This window comes from Sus scrofa, chromosome 6, assembly GCF_054392235.1.
Source record: "Sus scrofa isolate SSC_HxYL_T2T_F1_AM1 chromosome 6, Sscrofa_HxYL_maternal_Yorkshire_Landrace_v2.0, whole genome shotgun sequence".
Taxonomy (NCBI): domain Eukaryota; kingdom Metazoa; phylum Chordata; class Mammalia; order Artiodactyla; family Suidae; genus Sus; species Sus scrofa.
The window spans coordinates 66643896-66666309 of NC_139388.1; the positions used below are offsets into that span (position 1 = coordinate 66643896).

Here is a 22414-nt window from a genome sequence, read left to right on the forward strand (position 1 = left end):
CCAGTCACCACAAAATTCTGGTGAGTCTAAAATGGTGACTACACAGCAGCCCCAGCCTCAGGGTCATCTTACCTCAATCACTCCTATGCCTCTGCAGTCATCTCGTCCACTCTTCTCCTGGAAGCAATGGCCACATGCTAGAATATCCGCTCCCCGCCAACTTTATGACCACCCCTCTTAGAGCCCTTTGCGTATCTGAGGCCACTTCCTTCAACCAAGTGCCCAAGCAAGAGCACCAGAATCAGCACCTACCTTCTTTTTCCCTGGCCTCTAGCCATGTGATGCCTCCATTCTGTGTTTTCTGAAACATGTTAGGCTTTCAACATGGCCAAAACTCCTAGAATCATCAATAGAAATTACTCCCACTCCCTCTCCTGACTTCTCCAGTCCTATTACTAGAGATCTTATGTGTTGTGATGCAAAGATAAATGTTCATCACGCACTCTTCCTATTCTCTTCCTCATTCTCCAAAGTAGGAAATCTGCTTGGCTCTACTTTAAAAAAATTAAGCTAAAATCCAACAACTTCTCCACCCCCATGATGACAACTTACACCCATCTCAACTCCTTAAGGCATGAGTAATGCCACTTCCATCTTATGATCCAAAACCTCCCCTTGCTCCTAACGCCTCAAAATCGACACTCAGGTCTCAGGGAGGCATTGCAGGCCTGAGTCCTGCCTCCCTGCTTTGTTCCCATCAAAAGGAGACTTATATTTCCCTGAACACTCCCAGTTCAGCCTCACCTTCAAGCATCATGCACATACTGGTACCTGTGCCCATGACAACTTCACTTTATCTCCAGAACTGGGAACACCTCCATATAACCTCTAGCCTCAGTCTCATGTTACTTCAGGGTCCCAGGCTCAGGTAAAGAACCCCAGGATACCATAACCCTGAACCCCATATGGATAGGGTCACGACCAGTAAGGCCCTGGGACACCCTCCCCTTACTTGTATAGATTCCAAAAGTGCTTCAACTGTTATGGGAACCAGTGGTGAAATGTCAGTGGAAGCAGGCAACCATGGGGAGCTCCATGGGCTCTGTCTGGTCTCCTTGTACCCCTGCCCACATCTGGAGCAAGAGACCTCAATCTACACTCAGGAAATCAGTCCTCAGTGCTGACTCTTACCAGCTGTGTGCCCTGCACAAGGACTGTCTCCCTGTGAGCCTCACTTCCATCAACTCTCTCCAGTCTCTTCTTCCTAATTTAAGGAGCCTTTTGGGAAGCTGATATCCCTCGGACCATGTGTCTCCTGCAATGAAATCTCCCAAGGGTCCCAGGGCCTTCAGAAAATCCAGGTGGCACACCATCTCAATTCTGTTTCCCTAAAGAAACGGGTTTCCTGAATACTCCAGGCTCAATCTGACCCCCAAGCCTTTGCTCCTGCAGGTCCCTCCCCCTGTACCCTCTCCCACGTGCCATCACTCCGTCCCTCAGAAATAGGGACCCACCCATGGCCACTTCGCTGTCCTGGACACTTGGGCCGGGGCTCCAGGCATGGGAGCAGGAGCCCTGCACTCAGAGCTTTAGTGTCTGATGGGGTGAGAGCAGTGAGGACCCAGAAGACGAGCATTTACCTGAGGCTTGTCCGTCAGTGTGGCTGCCGCCATTGGACTCTGCAGGCGGAGCTGGGCCAGGAGTGGCCCAACACCTCAGACTCTCCTCGGTCCGTCACCTCGGACACGACCCAGGGCTCCGGAACCTCTGAATTGGAAACAGACCACCACTACGAAGACACAAGAAGTTCTGCCCTAACACGATGGCACCAACAGAAATGCCCTTGTCCTGGACCTTCATTGGCTCCAGGCTGACGTGACTTCACCAGCGCAAGGTCCTTTGGGCGATGCAGCTCCCACAACTCCGCAGGGCTCAGCAAGGGTGCTCCACACTGGAACATCCTGGGACAGAGGCAAAGAGGCACCATGAGGGCTGATAGGAAAGCGGCCCAGGTTCCAAGGCCGGGGGAGGGGGCCCAGGTTCCAAGGCCAGGGGAGGGGCTTTGTTCCTTCTTAAAGGGGCCATGTCCAGATTCCCGGGGAATTGTCTGCAACTGATCACTTTTAGCACCCTCCCAGAAGCTTTAAGTATTTTTTCAGATACGCCCTAAATCCAAATGGACATAACATTCCACAGTCACAGTCTGTCCACTTGTAGCTGAAAATAAACCTTACCTTTTTTTCCCTTGTGGGGGTTGGGGGGTACTGAACCAGGGGCACACGTTAAGTTCCCAGGCCAGGGAACCAACCCACACCACAGTCCACCACAAGTGGACCTGCACCCCAGCTGCGGCAATGCTGGATCCTTAATGTGCTGCACACATGGAACTTCCACAAATCTTACTGTTGCTCTTGTGCACAACAGTCAGTTTTGTGGCCTAAACTGTTTATGAATTTCAGCATATTTCACAGGGTCAAGGTAGAAAAAGACCTCTATAAGAAGCTGGGGAGAATGTGACCTCACCTACTCTGCTTTCACTTTCTCAGCCCAGTGCTTTTTCCCCACACATTAGAAAGCAGTTACTTCCTACACTTTGTTCAATTTTCCAGTCACTTATAGAGAGAATAAATAGATCCGGAAAAAATTTTTGATATAATTCATGTCCATTTCTGATAAAATCCCTTCAGAAAGTAGGCATAGAAGGAACCTACCTCAACATAATAAAGGCCATGTATGACACAGCCACAGCTAACATCATTCTCAACAGTGAAATTTCCGCTAAGATCAGGAACAAGAAAAAGATGTCCACTCTTACCACTTTTAGTCAACATACTTCTGGAAGTCCTTGCCATGGCAGTCAGAAAAAGAGAAAGGAAAGAAATGAAAGAAATCCAAATTGGGTAAGAAGTAAAAATGTCACTGTGTGCAGACAACATGATACTTACTATACATAGAAAACCCTAAAGATGCTACCAGAAAACTACTAGAGCTCATCAATGAATTTGGTAAGGCTGCAGGATACAAAATTAATACACAGAAATATCTTGCATTTCTATACATTAACAATGAAAGATCAGAAAGAGAAATTAGGGAAACAATTCTATATACCATCCTACCAAAAAGAGTAAAATACCTAGAAATAAACCTACATAAGGACATAAAAGACTTGTACTATGCAAACTATAAGATGCTGTTGAAAAAAATTAAAGATGACACAGATGGAAAGATACTAGAACAAAAAATTTTTAGCTTTCTATGGAAACACAGAAGATCCCAAATAGCCAAAGCAATCCTGAGAAAGGAAAAGAGCTGGAGGAATCAGCCTCTCTGACTTCAGACTATTCTACAAAGCTATAGTCATCAAAACAGTATGGTCACGGAGTTTCCGTTGTGGCACAGTGGAAACGAATCCAACTAGGAACCATAAAGTTGTGGGTTTGATCCCTGGCCTTGCTCAGGAGGTTAAGGATCCGGCGTTGCTATGAGCTGTGGTGTAGACTGCAGACGCGGCTCGGATCTGGTGTTGTGGCTGTGGTGTAGGCCGGCAGCTACAGCTCTGATTGGACCTCTAGCCTGGGAACCTCCATATGTCTCAGCTGCGGCCCTAAAAAAAACAAAAAATAAATAAATAAATAAACACAAAAATAAACTCAAAATGGATCTGGAGTTCGCTTCATGGCTCAGTGGATCCAACTAGGATCCAAGAGGATACGGGTTTGATCCCTGGCCTCATTCAGTGGGTTAAGGATCCAGTGTTGCTGTGAGCTGTGGTAGAGATCACAGATGCAGCTTGGATCCCAAGCTGTTGTGGCATAGGCTGGCAGCTGCAGCTGATTTGATCCCTAGCCTGGGAACTTCCACGTGCCATGGGTACGGCCCTAAAAAGCAAAACAAAAGGAAAAAAGGATTAGACCTAAATATAATGTCAGATACTGTAAAACCCTTAGAGGAAACACAGGCCGAACACTCTGAAATAAACCACACAGCAATATCTTTTTGGATCCACCTCCTACAGTAATGAAAATAAACTCCAAAATGTACAAACTACTCATACAGCTCATTATCAAAAAAACCCCAAACAAACCCAATCAAAAAATGTGCAGAAGCTCTAAATAGAAATTTCTCCAAAGATGACATACAGACAGCCAAAGTATGTAAGAAGATGTTCAAGGGGGTTCCCTTCATGGCTCAGTGGTTAACGAACTCGACTAGGATCCATGAGGATATGGGTTTGTTCCCTGGCCTTGCTCAGTGGGTTAGGATCCAGAGTTGCCAAGAGCTGTGGTGCAGGTCCCTGATGTGGCTTGGATCCCGCACTGCTGTGGTTTAGGCCAGCAGCTGCAGCTCCGATTTGATCCCTAGCCTGGGAACCTCTGTATGTCACAAGTGCTGCCCTAAAAAGCAAAAAAAAAAAAAAAAGCTCAACACTGCTAATTACTAAAGAAATACAAATTAAAACTACTATGAGGTATCAAGTCACACCAATCAGAATGGCCATCATCAGAAAGTCTACAAAGAATAAAAGCTGGAGAGGGTGCAGAGAAAAGGGAACCCTCCTACACTGCTGGTGGGGATATAACATGATACGACCACAATGGAAAATCATATGGAGTTCCTCAAAAACTAAAAATAGGAAGTTCCCTTATGGAGCAGCAGGTTAAGGATCCAGTGTTGCCACAGATGTGGTGCAATTTTGAAATAGGTTCTATCCTTGGCCCAGGAAATCCCACATGCTGTAGGCCCAGTCAAACAAAAAACTGAACATAGAACTATCCTATGATCTAGCAATCCCACTCCTGGGCAAAAAGTGGAGAAAAACACAATTTTTTTTTCTTTTTTGGTTGCCCTGAATCATACGGTGTTCCTGGGCCAGGGATCAGATCCAAGCCTCAGTCGCAACCTAAGACACAGTTTACAGCAATGCCAGATCCTTAACCTCTGAAGTGATCCTAAGCGTCTCAAAAACCTAATTTTCAATGCACTTTTTTTGTTTTCCTTGGTCTTTTGTCTTTTTAGGGCTGCATCCGCAGCATATGGAGGTTCCCAGGCTAGCGGCTGAATCGGAGCTACAGCTGCTGGCCTATGCCACGGCCACAGCAACGCAGGATCCAAGCCAGCATATATGGCTTTTGAGGTTGGCCTTTTTCTATTATTATCGTTATGTTGTTGTTGTTGATGTAGACCCCACTAAAAGTGTAAAGGGATACTCATGCAAGGGCTGAGAATAGAGAAGCAAAAGAGCACATGCCCATTCCTGTATTGAGGCAGTTCTGATGTACTGAGTGCATTTCAATTAAAGCTGTGAATACTCCTCAATGTACATTTTATGTACTTGGTGAGTTTAAATGGGAGAAGACATAAAATCTTTAAGGATACTTTTAGGTATTTACTCTTGAACTGAGTTGCCAAAGAGCACACCCACTCTCCATGAGAATGATTTAATGACGGTGATTTGCTAATCTGCATGTATAAATCATTTAGTAGGAAAGATGCTAAAAGGTTCTCACTAAAAATACATGTAAACTGAGGCAGCTGAAAAGGACAAGCCCTCCATACAACTGTGTGTGCATGCACAAACTACTGCATGATTCGATAAGCACAAAGAACATTCTACAATATACGAATTCTTGATAAAAATGCAAGAGTTGCACCAAGGATAACTTTTGGGATCTTGATTTAGAAAACATTTTAAACCTTTTAATTTCCTTGGGGAAGCAATTTACAGGTTTTTTATTCCAGGTAATGGAGCCCAAGTCAAAGGGCCACGTAGGGAGTTTCTGTCGTGGCTCAGAAGAAACAAGTCTAACTAGTATCCATGAGGATGCAGGTTCAATCCCTGGCCCCACTCAGTAGGTTAGGGATCAGGCATTGCCATGAGCTGTGGTGTAGGTCACAGATGTGGCTTGGATCCCACATTGCTGTGGCTGTGCTGTAGGCTGGCAGCTACAGCTCCAATTCGACCCCCCCAGCCTGGGAACTTCCATATGCTATGGGTGCAGCCCTAAAAAGACAAAAACAAAACAAAACAAAAACATGGTGTTTGATTCCCTTAACCTGACAATGGAAAACTGTGCCTAAAGCCTGAGGGACATAGATCACGCTGTAGGTTTCGGTTTCAGCGTGCTGAGAATGGGGGGTAACTGTACACAAAGGAGATAGGAGGGTCTGGGGAGAAGTGGGGCTGTTCTGTATATTTTAGTGATGTATTTATGATCATGTGTGCTGTCAAAACATACAGACCTTCACCTTAGAAAGAGTACATTTTTCATTCTATAAATAGAAAATCAAGACAACTGCCTAAGAGCTATTAGTATTATGATTTAAACTAGGGTCGTCAAGAAAGGACTCTAACGAAAAGACATTATGCCAGTGAGTTGTAGCGTAGGTCGCAGGTAAGGCTTGGATCCCACATGGCTGTGGCGTAGGCTCTGATTAGACCTGTAGCCTGGGAACCTCCCTGTGCCCGGGGTTGGGCCCTAAAAAGACAAAAAAAAAAAAACAAAGCCATATAACGTAAGCCACTGAGTGCTTATGTAAATTCTGTGAAGATGGGAGTTCCCACTGTGGTGCAGCAGAAATGAATCCAACTAGTAACTCTAACATTGCGGGTTCGATCCCTGGCCTTGTTCAGTGGATCAGCAATCTGACAATGCTGTGAGCTGGGGTGGAAGTCACAGATGTGGCTTGGATTCCCACACTGCTGTGGCTGTGGCTTGCAGCTGCACCTCTGATTTGACCCCTAGCCTGGGAACTTCCAAATGCTACATGTACGGCCCTTAAAAAAAACTTTTTTTTCAGTGTTAGCCTAAAAGCAGCATTCGATTTCCACTGTCAAACTTCTCAAACCTGAAGAAGCTATACATCACATTTTCGTGAAATTCCCTAAAATAACAACACATACCTTAGAGCAACATCTTTGAATAAATTATCTACACAATGGTTTCTTCTGTATCCTAGGACTGTTGTGAGTTATTATAATTATTATTCAATAGTGAATGCAACACATTATCTGGCATAAGCTGTAAGACTATAAACATAAAACCAGGGCTATCCAAAAAGGACAAACTAGAAGTGAGTAAGTGAAAACACAAAAGCAAAAACGAAGACAAAAAACATGCTCACCAGGTTCAGGATGGGGCATGTGGCTCTGGCTTCATCAGAAAATCCAGATGAAAGTCTATTGCTGAGAGCATACTGGACTTACTGCTTGTATCTGTAAAGAACAAAGACCATGGAGCCATCAGCCCAGACCACAAGGCTCAAACACATTCCATCAACATCACAGACGCTGACTCCGTTTCCTCTCAATCCGCCCGGCATGTCCCAGGAAAATATGCAGACATTTCTCGCCCATACTTCCGTTTCTGTTCGTCACTTTCTTACGAATGCCAATACATAATAGGAGTTTCAGGATCCAGTAGAAGAAACAGAAGAAGCCCATGTGGGAGCTGCCATCGTGGTGCAGTGGAAAAGAATCTGACTAGTATCCATAAGGATGTGGGTTTGATCCTTGGCCTCGGCTTAGTGGGTTGGGAACCCAGTGTTGCTGTGGCATAGGCTGCTGGCTATAGCTCAATTCAATGCCTAGCCTGGGAACTTCCATATGCTGCAGGTATGGCCCTAGAAAGAAAAAAAAAGTAGAAGAAGGCAATGCAGTCAGTGGATGGAGCTAAGAGGTCCTGAGACAAAGCCTAACGGCCAAGACCCTACTCAGGAGGCAGGTCACGCTGGAGGAAAGCCCCACGCCCAATCTGTGTAAACAGCAGATATGCTCACGTCCAGCTTCATGCGATCCCAAACCTGCCACTGGTAGATGTTCACCCCTTAAGAGAAAGAACCACCTTGTTACCAAACACCAGATGACCCAGAGAAGTCTCCATGCACGCCCCAATTTGAGTTACAAAGTTATAAAGAGTGAGGAATTTCCAAACACCCCAACCCAGAGCCAAATTTAAGTTAGCAGAAACTACTTCATCAATGTATTAACTATATTAAAGGCTGCTTTTATTTGAATCAGGGAATCTAATGACCCAAAAAAAAAAAAAAAAAAAGAGAGAGAGAGAAAGATACTGGGTAACTACCATTGTACCAGAAAATTCCTTTGCTCACATAACAAACTTTTAATTTCGTAATAACTGTAAGATTGAGTCTTTGGCAATAACAAGGCTATTCTGCATAGACTGCTTTGTAGTAACAAAGACTCATCAACCCAGGATCCATTAGTGGGAAACCGTCCTCATAATAAACATCAGGAAGCTGCGGGCATGAGCAGGGACTTTGCTCTACAGCTGAATCTAACCTTCTAAAAAAAATGATCAGAATATCATGTATAGTACCACAAAGGACATTTATTAGTGAAAAAGAGAAGCAAGCACCGGGATTTTAAGCAAGAAGGATAGGAGTCCCCATCGTAGCTCTGCGGCAACAAACCTAACTAGCATCCATGAGGATGAGGGTTTGACCCCTGGCCTCGCTCAGTGGGTCAGGGATCCCACGTTGCCCTGAGCTGTGGTGTAGGTCACAGACGCAGTTCTGATCTGGCGTGGCTGTGGCCGTGGTGCAGGCTGGCAGCTGCAGCTCCAATAAAACCCCCAGCCTGGGACTGTCCATATGCCATGGGTGCGGCCCTAAAAAGAAAAATTGAAAAAAAAAAAAAAAGCTACGGATCTTGGAGTTCCTGCATGGGATCAAATGCATGCCACAGCAGTGACAATGCCGGATCCTGAACCCACTGATCCACCAGGGAAAGCCCACATGATAGTTCTATTTTCAGTTCTTCTGCGGAACCTCCATATTCTATTCCACAGTGGTGAGACCAATTTACATTCTACCCAAAAGTGAGTGCCGGTTTCCTTTTCCCCACATCCTCACCAACTCGTATCACTGGTGGGCTTTTTCATGATGGGCGTTGTGACAGGTAGGACGTGCTCTCTCTCTGGGGTTCTCATGTGCATTTCTTTGATGATTAACTATGTAGAGCATCTTTCCATTTGTCTGTTGGCCATCCATAAATTCTGAAAGTGTTTTATTCCTTATGACTTTCTCAACATTATTTTCTTTTCTCTAGCCTCCATTTTTGTAAGAATATAGCGTATAACATATGCGTTGGGCAACAGGACGCTATTGGTATTTACATTCTGGGGCAGTCAAAAGACCGTGCAGGGTCTCAGCATCTCTAATTCCCACAAGTTTTAAGGGTCAACTGTATTTACAACGGATTAAAACATAAATCTGTAAAAATCCTGTTTACTACTACTACTACAGGAACAAAATGCCCTCAATGTGGAGAATGTCAAAGGACAAAAGCATCACACTAAGAAAGGAAAACTGGAGTTCCCTGGCAGCCTTGTGGGATACAGATCGGGTGTTGTCACTGCTAGGTAAGGTCTGCATGCCATGGGCGCAGCCAAAAGGAAAAGAGAATTAAAAAGAATCGAGATGTTTTTGTGTTTTATGAACTTCTCCTTCAGTAACCTCCTTGTTTAGACAATCACATATACTTGTTTTTTTCTTTTTCTTATTGGCTGCACTTTCGGCCCGTGGAAACTCCCAGGTCGGGGATCAAACCCACTCCACAGCAGCAACCAAAGCCACTGCAGGAGTTCCCGTCATGGCGCAGTGGTTAACGAATCCGACTAGGAACCATGAGGTTGCGGGTTTGGTCCCTGCCCTTGCTCAGTGGATTAACGATCTGGCGTTGCTGTGAGCTGTGGTGTAGGTTGCAGACGCGGCTCGGATCCCGCGTTGCTGTGGCTCTGGTGTAGGCTGGCGGCCATAGCTCCGATTCAGCCCCTAGCCTGGGAACCTCCATATGCAGCAGGAGCGGCCCAAGAAATAGCAAAAAAAAAAAAGTGAATTATTGTTTATAGTTACATATGATAAAGATACTGCAATTGAGTTAAAAAAAAATTCCTTGCTCATTAGGGACACTAACTCAAGTATGCAGGGTTGTAGTGATGCGGCTTTTGGAGTTTGCTTTTTTTTTGTTTTTTTGGGTTTTGTTTTTTTTTTTTTTTTTTTGTCTTTTTGCCATTTTCTTGGGCCGCTCCTGCGGCATATGGAGGTTCCCAGGCTAGGGGTTGAATCGGAGCTGTAGCCGCCAGCCTACGCCAGAGCCACAGCAACACAGGATCCGAACCGTGTCTGCGACCCGCACCACAGCTCACGGCAACACTGACTGGATCCTTAACCCACTGAGCAAGGCCAGGGATCGAACCCGCAACCTCGTGGTTCTTAGTCAGATTCATTAACCTCTTGGAGTTAGCTTCAACACAAGCATTTGCTGGAGGGAGATGAACAGCACTGTGGACAAAACGGTTGTGGCTGTCCGACATCAGTTGCGGCTGTACGATGGGTTCTTGTGGGGTTTTTTTAATTATCCTCTATATTTTACTAGGAATTTTTTTTAAATTCTGTAAAATTTTTTTAAAAAACTTTTTCTTCTTAGGGCTGCACCTGCAGCATAATGAGCTTCCCAGGCTAGGGGTCAAAGTGGAGCTGCAGCTACCAGCCACAGCAACCTTGGATCTGAGCCACACTGGTGACCTATGCTATAGCTTGAGGCAATGCCAAATCTTTAACCCACTGAGTGAGGCCAAGGATCAAACCCACATACTCATGGGTACTGGCCGGGTTCTTAACCCGCCGAGCCACAGTGGGAACTTGTTTTGTTACTTCCTGTGGCCACACGCTCAGCACGTGGAACTTTTTTTCTGCCCAGGCTCACAGCATACAGAAGTTCCTGGACCAGGGATCAAACCCAAGCCAGAGCTTGGACAATGTCAGATCCTGAACTCCCTGAATCACCAGTGAACAACAAAATTTTTACTTTCTTTTATTTTTATCTTTTTTCCATTTCTTGGGCCGCTCCCACAGCATGCAAAGGTTCCCAGGCTAGGGGTCCAATTGGAGCTGTAGCCACCGGCCTACGCCAGAGCCACAGCAACGCGGGATCTGAGCCGCGTCTGTGACCTACACCACAGCTCACGGCAACACCAGATCCTTAACCCACTGAGCGAGGCCAGGGATCGAACTCGCAACCTCATGGTTCCTAGTCGGATTCATTAACCATCGAACCATGACAGGAACTCCAAAAATTTTTACGTTAGTAATTAAATATGTTAAGTTTGTCTTCCATTTGCTTTAATGTCATCCTTTTATTCTGCAGTGTATTATATTTTATAACCTCTCATGTTCAGATAACATCGGATTCTCTCTTTTTTTTTTTTTTTGGCCAAACCCAGAGTATGAGAATGTTCCCAGGCCAGGACCAAACCCACAAACTACAAACCTGAGCTGCAACCCAAACCACAGTTGCAACCTGAGCAAAAGCAGGAACAACACCGGATCTGAAAACCCACTGTGCCACCAAGGAACTCCTGCATTGGATTCTCTTAATATTATTATATTTCTCATCATTTTTTCTTAGCAAAATTATAAATATCAAATCTTTTAAATCTCAGGAGAGGTAAGATGGAGAAGTAAGAAGTTCCAGGCTGGCAGGAACGTAAAGTAGGAAGGGACAACCCAACTATGTGGGGTATTTTGTAGTTGTCACCAAGGTTTCACTTCTATACAAGGTCATCAAAACAGATTGTTACCTAAAATAAGAATTTTTTTACTTTTTTGTCTTTTCAGGGCCACTTCCAAGGCATGTGGAAGTTCCCAGGCTAGGGGTCAAATCGGAGCTGTAGCTGCCAGCCACAGCCACATCCATGCCAGAGCCAAGCTGCAACTGCGACTTACACCACAGCTCATGGCAATGCCAGATTCTTAACCCACTAAGTGAGGCCAGGGATCAAACCTGAGTCCTCATGGATACCAGTTGGTTTCGTTACCACTGAGTCACAACAGAACTCCTAAAATAACAATGTTTTTTTATTTTTATTTATTTATTTATTTATTGTCTTTTTAGGGCCGCACCCGAGGCATATGGAGGTTCCCCAGCTAGGGGTCGAATCAGAGCTACAGCTGCCGGCCTATACCACAGCCACAGCAATGCCAGATCCAAGCCGCATCTGTGACTTACACCACAGTTCATGGCAACACTGAATCCTTACCGCACTGAGCCAAGGCAGGGATCAAACCCGCAACCTCACATTTCCTAGTCAAATTCATTTCCAGTGCCACAGAGGGAACTCCCTAAAATAACAATATTTTTTACATGGCGCAATTAAAAACACCATGTAGGCAAATATATATTTATTATTAGAAAACCTATACACAGCAAAGGAAACCCAAAAGAAAACAAAAAGACGACTTACAGAATGGGAGAAAATAGTTTCAAATGATGCAATGGACAAGGGCTTAATCTCTAGAATATATAAGCAACTTACACAACTCAACAGCAAAAAAGCCAATCAATCAATGGAAAAATGGGCAAAAGACCTGAATAGACATTTCTCCAAGGAAGATATAGGATGGGCAGCGAACATATGAAAAAATGCTCAACATCACTGATTATAAGAGAAAGGCAAATCAAAACTACCATGAGGTACCACCTCACACCAGTCAGAATGGCCATCATTCATAAATCCACAAATAACAAGTGCTGGAGGGGCTGTGGAGAAAAAGGAACCCTCCTGCACTGTTGGTGGGAATGTGAACTGGTACAGCCACTATGGAGAACAGTTTGGAGATACCTTAGAAATCTATACATAGAACTTCCATATGACCCCCCCAATCCCACTCTTGGGCATATATCCAGACAAAACTCTACTTAAAAGAGACACATGCACCCGCATGTTCATTGCAGCACTAGTCACAATAGCCAGGACATGGAAACAACCCAAATGTCCATCAATAGATGATTGGATTAGGAAGATGTGGTGTATATATACACAGTGGAATACTATGCAGCAATAAAAAAGAATGACATAATGCCATTTGCAGCAACATGGATGGAACTAGAGAATCTCATACTTGAGTGAAATGAGTCAGAAAGACAAAGACAAATACCATATGATATCACTTATAACTGGAATCTAATATCCAGCACAAATGAACATCTCCACAGAAAAAACCATGGACTTGGAAAATAGACTCGTGGCTGCCTGATGGGATAGGGAGGGAGTGGGAGGAATGGGGAGCTTGGGGTTATCAGATACAGCTTAGAATAGATTTACAAGGAGATCCTGCAGAGTAACATTGAGGACTATGTCTAGATACTCATATTGCAACAGAACAAAGGGTGGGGGAAAAAATGTATACATGTAAGGATAACTTGATCCCTAGCTGTACAGTGGGGGAAAAAAAAAAAAGAAAACCTATGGATTTCCAATATCCCCAAATTATCTCAGTATCTGATACCATTCATGAATAAAGATGCAGTATATTAAAGGATACTACCTCATGTACAACTTTTATTTCTTCCCAAATTACAGGTTTTCAAAAAAATAAATATGGTTAAATATTAGAAGCATGTAGGAGTTCCTGTCGTGGCTCAGTGGTTAACGAATCCGACTAGGAACCATGAGGTTGCAGGTTCGCTCCCTGGCCTTGCTCAGTGGGTTGAGGATCCGGCGTTGCTGCGAGCTGTGGTGTAGGTCGCAGATGTGGCTCGGATTCCACATTGCTGTGGCTCTGGTGTAGGCCAGCTCTGATTCGACCCCTTGCCTGGGAACCTCCATATGCTGCGGGTGCGGCCCTAAAAGGACAAAAGAAAAAAAAAATTGGAAGCATGTACAAAATGTTCAGAATAAGCCATGATACTGAGCACCACCACATATGAGATGCCTGAAAAAGATCAGGTGAAAATGACAGGTGAAGTCAGAGTAGTGAGAAAAGGAATCTAAGCAAATGGTTTGGCTCTGCCTAAGGCCAGTTTAAGGAGTTTGATGCCAGTGAGTTTTCATTTTGGAAAACCTTGCAAAATTACAAGCCTGGATTAGAGGAGAAGAAAGAACCACTTAAGCAAAAACTGTCCGTCTTAGAAAGGACCATGAAGTGAGGAGGGAACCTTCACTCACTGTGCCAATAAACATGCACTAAGCACCTCAGCAGGTGCGACGTTATCCTCATCTGGGAGCTATGTCAGGAAAGGAGACTCATGATCAGAGAACCAAGACAGGTGGACATTGGATAATAATTAAAATAAATAAAATATGCAGTATGTAATAAGAGAAAGGTAACTCAGGATAAAATGGAGCCCAATTAGTGGGAGTGAGACGGAAGGGCTGCAGTATTCAATGTCCCCACAGGGAGACCTTGTTGACAATTGAATATTTCAGGTAAAATTTGAATAGAGGTGAAGGAATAAGCCACGTCAATATGTCGGGCATGTGACCCAGGCAAAAGAAACAGCTGGGGTCAAACCCTGTCCCAGGCAAAGCCAGGTGTCCAGACACATGAAACCAGCTGGGTGAGGCAGGAAGTTTGGGAGAGGAGGTCAGAAAGGAACACGAGGCTCCACAGGGTGCTGGTGAGAATTTTGATTCTCTCAGAAAAATCGTAGTCATTACAAAATTTTGACCAAAAGACTGACATTTCTTGTCTCACAAACTGAAAGGCCGTGTTGTCTAGTAAGTTGACAAAAGACTGCCGAAGAATAAGGGTGGGAGCACAGAGACCAGTTAGATAACTACTGAAGAAATCCCGGGAAAAGCGAATGTTGGCCGTGACCAGGCTGGTGGCAGAAGTGGTTATGGAAAATGGGCGGACTCTTGACAGATTCTGAGGGTGCAGCCAATAGGATTTCTTATGACTGGCTATGTGACGTCAGAAAAAGAATGCGGAGTTCCCGTCGTGGCGCAGTGGTTAACGAATCCGACTAGGAACCACGAGGTCTCGGGTTTGATCCCTGAACACGCTCAGTGGGTTAAGGATCCGGTGTTGCCGTGAGCTGTGGTGTAGGTCGCAGACACAGCTCGGATCCAGCGTTGCTCTGGCTGTGGTGTAGGCCAGCAGCTGTAGCTCTGATTAGACCCCTAGTCTGGGAACCTCCGTATACCAAGGGTGAGGCCCTAAAAAAGGAAAAAAAAGACAGCAAACTATCAAAAACCACATCCTACTCCACAAGACAAACAGGAGGCCACACTGAGACAACAGAAGCAATCACATGACATAAGGAACCTACACCCGCCAGATGAGCGGGCCACCGACTGGAAAGGAACTATGTCACAGAGGCTCACCCATGGGAGTGAGTTCTAAGCCCTCCATCAGGTTCACATGCCTGGGGATCTGGAATTGGGAGGAGGGGCCCCCAGAGCATGTGGCGCTGAGGACCAGTGGGGCTTGTGCTCAAGAGCGCCACAGACTGAGGGAAACGAAGACGCCACTCTTCAAAGGCGCACACAGGCTCTCATACGCGCCGGGTCCCAGGGCCGAGCATAGACTCGGTTTCGCATCTGCCAGCAGTTCTTGGAGGGTCTCCTGGGAAAACAGGCAGTGACTGCGGCTCGAGGTGGGGAAGGACCCGGGAGGCAAAGCCATCAGGGATGATGGTCAGCGCGAAGGCCTCTGGAGGCGGCCGCTTTGGAAAAATCCGTCCCCACCCAGCCGGGCTGAGAAGCCTCAGGAAAAATAACAATCTTCTAAGCCCACACCAAGACAAAATAAAAAAGGATGAACGGACCCAACGCAAGTACTGAAATTTCACCAAACACAAGTCAAGGACCCTGGAGTTCCCATTGTGGCTCAGTGGAACAAATGTGACTAGAATCCGGTCAATCCCTGGCCTTGCTCAGTGGGTTAAGGACCTGGCAATGCTGTGAGCTATGGTGCAGGTCACAGAAGTGGCTTGGATCTGGCATTGCTGTGGCTGTGGTACAGGGCAGGGACGACAGCTCCGATTCAACTCCTAGCCTGGGAAACTCCGTATGCTGCAGGTGTAGCCCTAAAAAGACCAAAAAAAAAAAAAAAAAAAAAAGTCCAGGACCAGATGGGTTCACAGACAAATTCTATCAAAAATTTAGAAGAGTTAACACCTATCCTTCTGAAACTTTTCCAAAAAACTGCAGATGAAACACTCCCAAACTCATTCTTTGAGGCCATGATCACTCCGATACCAAAACCAAAGATATGACCAAAAACATAGAGAAAATTACAGGCCGATAACACTTATGAACATAGACACAAAAACCCTCAACAAAATACTAGCAAACCAAACCTATTCATACATTAATAGGATTGTAGGAGTTCCTGTCATGGCTCAGCAGAAACAAATCTGACTTGAATCTATGAGGACGCAGGTTTGATCCTTGGCATTGCTCAGTGGGTTAAGGATCCGGCGTTGACATGAGCTGTGGTGTAGGTTGCAGACGCAGCTTAGATCTGGTGTTGCTGTGGCTGTGGCGCAGGACAGTGGCTCCAGCTCCAATTCGAACCCTAGCCTAGGAACCTCCATGTGCCACAGGTGTGGCCCTAAAAAGACAAAAAAAAAAAAAAAAAAAAAAAAAAAAAATCTGGGAGTTCCCGTTGTGGCACAGTGGTTAACGAATCCGACTAGGAACCATGAGGTTGCGGGTTCGGTCGCTGCCCCTGCTCAGTGGGTTAACGATCCGGCGTTGCCGTGAGCTGTGGTGTTGGTTGCAGACGCGGCTCGGATCTTGAGTTGCTATGGCTCTGGCATAGGCCAGTGGCTACAGCTCCGATTCGACCCCTAGCCTGGGAACCTCCATATGCCAAGGGAGCGGCCCAAAGAAATAGCAAAAAGACAAAAAAAAAAAAAAAAAAAAAAAAAAAAAAAAAAATCTTAGGTTAGAAAGTATTGCGCACCATAAATTCAAGTAGAATTTATCCCAGGGATGCCAAGTATTTTTCTTTCTTTCTTTCTTTTTTTTTTTTGTCTTTTTGTCTTTTTGCTATTTCTTGGGCCGATCCCGCAGCATATGGAGGTTCCCAGGCTAGGGGTCGAATCGGAGCTGCAGCCACCAGCCTACACCAGAGCCACGGCAACGCTGGATCCAAGCCGCATCTGCAACCTACACCACAGCTCACGGCAATGCCGGATCGTTAACCCACTGAGCAAGGGCAGGGACCGAACCCGCAACCTCATGGTTCCTAGTCGGATTCGTTAACCACTGCACCACGACGGGAACTCCTCAAGTATTTTTCGATATCCACAAATCAGTGTGATACACCACATTAACAAACTGAAGAATAAAAACCATACGAGCCTCTTAAAGATGAAGAAAAGGCTTTTGGCAAAATACAACACCCATTTCTGATAAAAACCCACCAGAAAATAGGCATAGAGAGCACCTACCTCAACATAATAAAGGCCATATTTGACAAACCCACAAGTAACACCTTCTCAATGGTGAAAAGCTGAAAGAATTCTGCTAAGATCAGGAACAAGACAAGGATGTCCGCTCTCGCCACTACTCTTCAACATAGTTCTGGAAGTCCTAGCCACAGCAATCAGAGAAGAAAAAGAAGAAAAAAGGAATCCAAATTAGAAAGGAAGAAGTAGAACTATCACTGTTTACAGATGACATGATACTACACCTAGAAAATCCTAATGACGCTACCAGAAAACTGTTAGAGCTTATCCATGAATCTGGTAAAATTGCAGGATATGAAATAATACACAGAAATAGACTGCATTTCTATACACTAACAATAAAAGATCACAAAGAAAAATGAAGGAAACAATCCCATTTACCATTGCAACAAAAAGAATAAAATACCTAGGAACAAACCTACCTAAAGAGACAAAAAGATCTGTACTCTGAAAACTATAAGACAATGATGAAAGAAATCAAAGATAACACAAATAGATAGAAATATATACCATACTCTTGGATTGGAAGAATCAGTATTGTCAAAATGACTATACTACCCGAGACAATCTACAGATTCAATGAAATCCCTATCAAATTACCAAGGACATTTTTCACAGAGCAAGAACAAAACATTTTAAAGTTTGTTTGGGAGTTCCCGTTGTGGCTCAGTGGTTAACGAATCCAACTAGGAACCATGAGGTTGTGGATTTGATCCCTGGCCTGGCTCAGTGGGTTAAGGATCTGACGTTGCCGTGAGCTGTGGTGTAGGTCACAGACGTGGCTCAGATCCCATGTTGCTATGGCTGTGGTGTAGGCTGGCAGCTATAGCTCTGATTAGATCCCTAGCCTGGGAACCTCCATATGCCGCAGGTGCGGCCCTGGAAAAGACCAAAAATAAATAAATAAATAAAAGTTTGTTTGGAAGCACAGAAGACCCAGAATAGCCAAAGCCATCCTGAAAAAGAAAAGTGGAGCTGGAGGAATCAGGCTGTCTTCAAACGATACTACAAAGCTACAGTCATCAAAACTATATGGTACAGGCACAAAAACAGAAATATAGATCATTCGAACAGGACAGAAAGCCCAGAATTCAACCCACGTACCTACAGCCAACTCATCTACGACAAAGGAAGCAAGAATACAAAATGCAGGAGTTCCTGTCGTGGCACAGCAGAAATGAATCCGACTAGGAACCATGAGCTTTCAGGTTCAATCCCTGGCTTCACTCAGAGGGTTAAGGATCTGGCATTGTCATGAGGTGCGGTGCAGGCTGCAGACGCAGCTCCAATCTGGTGTTGCTGTGGCCATGGCATAGGCTGGCAGCTGTACTTCCGATTAGACCCCTAGCCTGGGAACCTCCACAGGCCGCTAGTGCAGCCCTAAAAAGCAAAACCAACCCCCCCCAAAAAAAACACAATGGCGAAAAGACAGTCCCTTTAATAACTGATGCTCTGAAAACTGGACAGCTACATGTAGAAGAATGAAATTAGAACACTCCCTAACACTAAACACAAAAATAAAATCAAAACGGATTGAAGACCTAAATATAAGAGCAGATACTATAACATTCTTAGAGGAAAACAGAGGCCAAACACTCTCTGACATAAAGCACAGAAATACCTTCTCAGATCCACCTCCTAGGGTAATGGTAGTAAAAACAAACATAAACAAATGGGAGTTCCCACTGCGGCACAGAGGAAACGAATCTGCTAGGAACCATGAGGTTGCAGGTTCGATCCCTGGCCTCACTCAGTGGGTTAGGGATCTGGTATTGCCATGAGCTGTGGTGTAGGTTGCAGACACAGCTCAGATGCTGCTTTGCTGTGGCTGTGGCATAGGGCAGCAGCTGTAGCTCTAATTTGACCCCTAGCCTGGGAACCTCCATAAGCTGTAGGTACAGCTCTAAAAAGCAAAAGAAAAAACAAACAAAAAGACCCCCCAAATGTGACCTAATTAAACTTAAAAGTTTTAACACAGCAAAGGAAACCCTAAATGAAATGAAAAGACAACTCACAGAATGGGAGAAAATATTTGCAAATGAAGCAACTGACAAGGGATTAACCTCCAAAATATATCAATACCTCCTGCAGCTCAATATAAACACACACACACACACACACACAAAACCAACCCAATCAAAAAATGGGCAAACAAAAAAAAGTTTTTAAAAAAATGAGCAGAAGATCTAAACAGACAATTTTCCAAAGCAGACATAGAGATGGCCAAAAACACATGGAAAGAAGTTTAACATGACTAGCTACTAGAGAAATGCAAATTAAAACTACTATGCGGTGCCACCTTACACCAGAGAGAACGGCCATCATCAAAAAGTCTACAAACAATAAATGTCGGAGAGGGTGTGGAGAAAAGGGAACCCTCTTATGCTGCTGGTGGGATTGTAAATTGGTACAACCACTATGGAAAACAACATGGAGATTCCTCAAAAAACTAAAAACAGAATTACCATTTGATACAGCAATCCCGCTACTGGGCATATATCAGGAGAAAACCATAATTTGAAAAGACATAGGCACCCCAATGTTCACTGCAGCACTGCCTACAACAGCAGACTGGAAGGAACCTAAATGTCCATCAACAGAAGAACAAAGAAGATGTGGTACAGGGAGTTCCTGCCGTGGCACAGCAGAAACGAATCCGATTAGGAACCACGAGGTTGTGGGTTGGATCCCTGGCCTCGCTCAGTGGGCTAAGGATCTGGTGTTGCCATTGAGCTATGGTGTAGGTCACAGACTCAGCTCAGATTCCGAATTGCTGTGGCTGTGGCATAGGCTGGTGGCTACAGCTCCAATTCAACCCCTACCCTGGGAACTTCCATATGCCTTGGGTACAGTCATAAAAAGCAAAAAAAAAAAAAAAAAAAAAAAGGAAAGAAAAAAAGAAAAGAAGAAATAATAGGTTAGTTACCAGTCATGAGATTTGATAAAAACCAGTTCCAAGAGAAGTTAAGACACGGGGGCATGGTCCTCAGTTCGCGTTAGTAAATGACCCAAATTTCTACTTTGATAAAAGTCAGTCCATGAGAGTTAACTGATTTGTTCTAGGTTAGGAAGCAGAAAGTGTTTCCAAATCGTGGACTTTCTTCTTCATGTTGGGGACAGAGGCCCAGTATCAGGACAGAGAAGATTAATACAAGGAGACATAATGAACTAACAAACAACATTTGTTGGAGTTCCCGTCATGGCTCAGCGATTAACGAAACTGGCATCCATGAGGATGCAGGTTCGATCCCTGGCCTCGCTCAGTGGGTTAAGGATCCGGCATTGCCATGAGCTGTGGTGTAGGCTGCAGACGAGGCTCAGATCCCAAGTTGCTATGGCTGTGGCATTGACTGGCGACTGCAATTGGACCCCTAGCCTGGGAACCTCCATATGCCACAGGTGTGGCTCTAAAAAGAGAGAAAGACAAAAAAAAAAAAAAAAAAAAAAAAAAGATTTGTTGGCACTGCCAAAACTTTAATGAATATTTTGAGCCAAGAAGTGCAATCCAGAGAGGGAGATAACAAAGAGCTGGTCCAGAGAATAACACAGGAGTGCAGGGTAAATTTGTGAGCAGGGTTTGGGGAGTTTTAAATGACACATCTGTGATGACTAAGCTCTTTTACCTGAAAGTACTGAAATATTTATAATTATTAAGACAATTCAGGAGTTCCCTTAGTGGCTCAGAGGTTAATGAATCCAACTGGGAGCCATGAGGATGGGGGTTTGACCCCTGACCTCGCTCGGTGGGGTAAGGATTGGCATTGCCGTGAGCTGTGGTGCAGGTTGCTAACACAGCTCAGATCCCACGTTGCTTTCGCTGTGGCACAGGCCGGCAGCTGTAGCTCTGATGTGACCCCTAGCTTGGAAATTTCCATATGCCACAGGTGTGGCCCTAAAAAGAAAAAAAAAAAAAAAAAAGAAAGAAAGAAAGAAATAGGTGAGCAGAGATTATTATGAAGTACAAACTTGGAGCTCAGGTCGTGACTCAGTGGTTAACAAATCCAACTAGGAACTGTGAGGTTGCAGGTTTGATCCCTGGCCTCGTTCAGTGGGTTAAGGATCCGGCGTTGCTGTGAGATGTGGTGTAGGTTGCAGACTTGGCCTGGATCCCGCGTTGCTATGGTCCTGGCGTAGGCCGGTGGCTACAGCTCTGATTCGACCCCTAGCCTGGGAACCTCCATATGCTGCGGAAGAGGCCCAAGAAATGGCAAAAAAAAAAGTAAATAAATAAATAAATAAATAAAAAGTACAAACTTCCATTTACAAAATAAATAAGCCGCAGGGATATAATGATCAGAATAGGGAATATAGTCAATAATATTGTTTTAACTTTGCATAGTGACAGATGGAAACAAGACTTAACGTAGTCATAATTTCATAATGTATAAAAATATCTATTTATTATACTGTACAACTGAAACTAATATAAGTCAATTAAACTTGGGAGGGGGGGGGAGTTTCCACTATGGCACAGCAGGCCATTGCCGAAGCTGCGGCTTAGATTTGATCCCTGGCCCCGGAAGTTTCAGATGCCACAGGTGCAGCCACAGGATCAATTCTGAATCCTCTGCTTCACTCTCATTGTTACAGACTGAATGTTTACGTTCCCCCCAAACTCACAGCTGACAGACTGCCTCCCAAGCTCATGGTATTACAAACTGGTGGGAAGAAACGTGGATCAGATGTGGTCATGACGGTAAACTCCACATGAATGGAATTATGCAGGCTTATAAATGTAAAAAGCTTGTTCCTTTCTCCACCAGGTAAGGACACAGTGAGCAGACGGTGTCTATGAACCAGGAAGCAGGCTCACAGGAAACACATGATGTAACCATGTAGTCCTAATCTTGGGACTTCTAGCTTCCAGAACTGTAAGAAATAAACTTCTGGTGGGTTTGGGTCTTCTTCTTGTTGTTTTTTGTTTTGTCTTTTTATTTTTTTGGATTTTTTTTTTTTTTTTTTTTTTTGCCTTTTCTAGGGCCACTCCCATGGCATATGGAGGTTCCCAGGCTAGGGGTCGAATCGGAGCTACAGCCACCGGCCTATGGAAGAGCCACATCAACTCGGGATCCGAGGCACGTCTTCGACCTACACCACAGCTCACGGCAACGTCGGATCCCTAACCCAGTGAGCGAGGCCAAGGATCAACCCACAACCTCATCATTCCTAGTCGGATCTGTTAACCACTGAGCCACAATGGGAACTCCTGTTTTGTCTTTTTAGGACCACACCCATAGCACGTGGAAGTTCGAA

General features: G+C 44.7%; 2 protein-coding genes across 7 annotated transcripts in view; one reads left to right on the top strand and one right to left on the bottom strand.

Annotated features, from left to right (window-relative positions):
- The window catches only part of LOC110261339 (zinc finger protein 444), a 996914-nt gene that overhangs the window by 246429 nt on the left and 728071 nt on the right, over positions 1–22414 (top strand). The window lies entirely within an intron of this gene.
- The window catches only part of LOC100514656 (uncharacterized), a 28762-nt gene that overhangs the window by 4522 nt on the left and 1826 nt on the right, over positions 1–22414 (bottom strand). The window contains exons 2-6 of one of the 6 annotated variants that reach the window (XM_084962396.1): positions 17144–17285; positions 7063–7153; positions 2652–2784; positions 1581–1901; positions 73–117 (exon numbers count right to left, since the gene is read on the bottom strand). In XM_084962396.1, coding sequence (XP_084818522.1) covers positions 73–117; positions 1581–1613 — 78 coding nt within the window. In that variant the 5' untranslated portion in view covers positions 1614–1901; positions 2652–2784; positions 7063–7153; positions 17144–17285. The remainder of the gene's footprint in view (positions 1–72; positions 118–1580; positions 1902–2651; positions 2785–7062; positions 7154–17143; positions 17286–22414) is intronic. The other 5 variants (XM_084962395.1, XM_021095150.2, XM_013998879.3 and 2 more) reach the window with 5 other exon arrangements.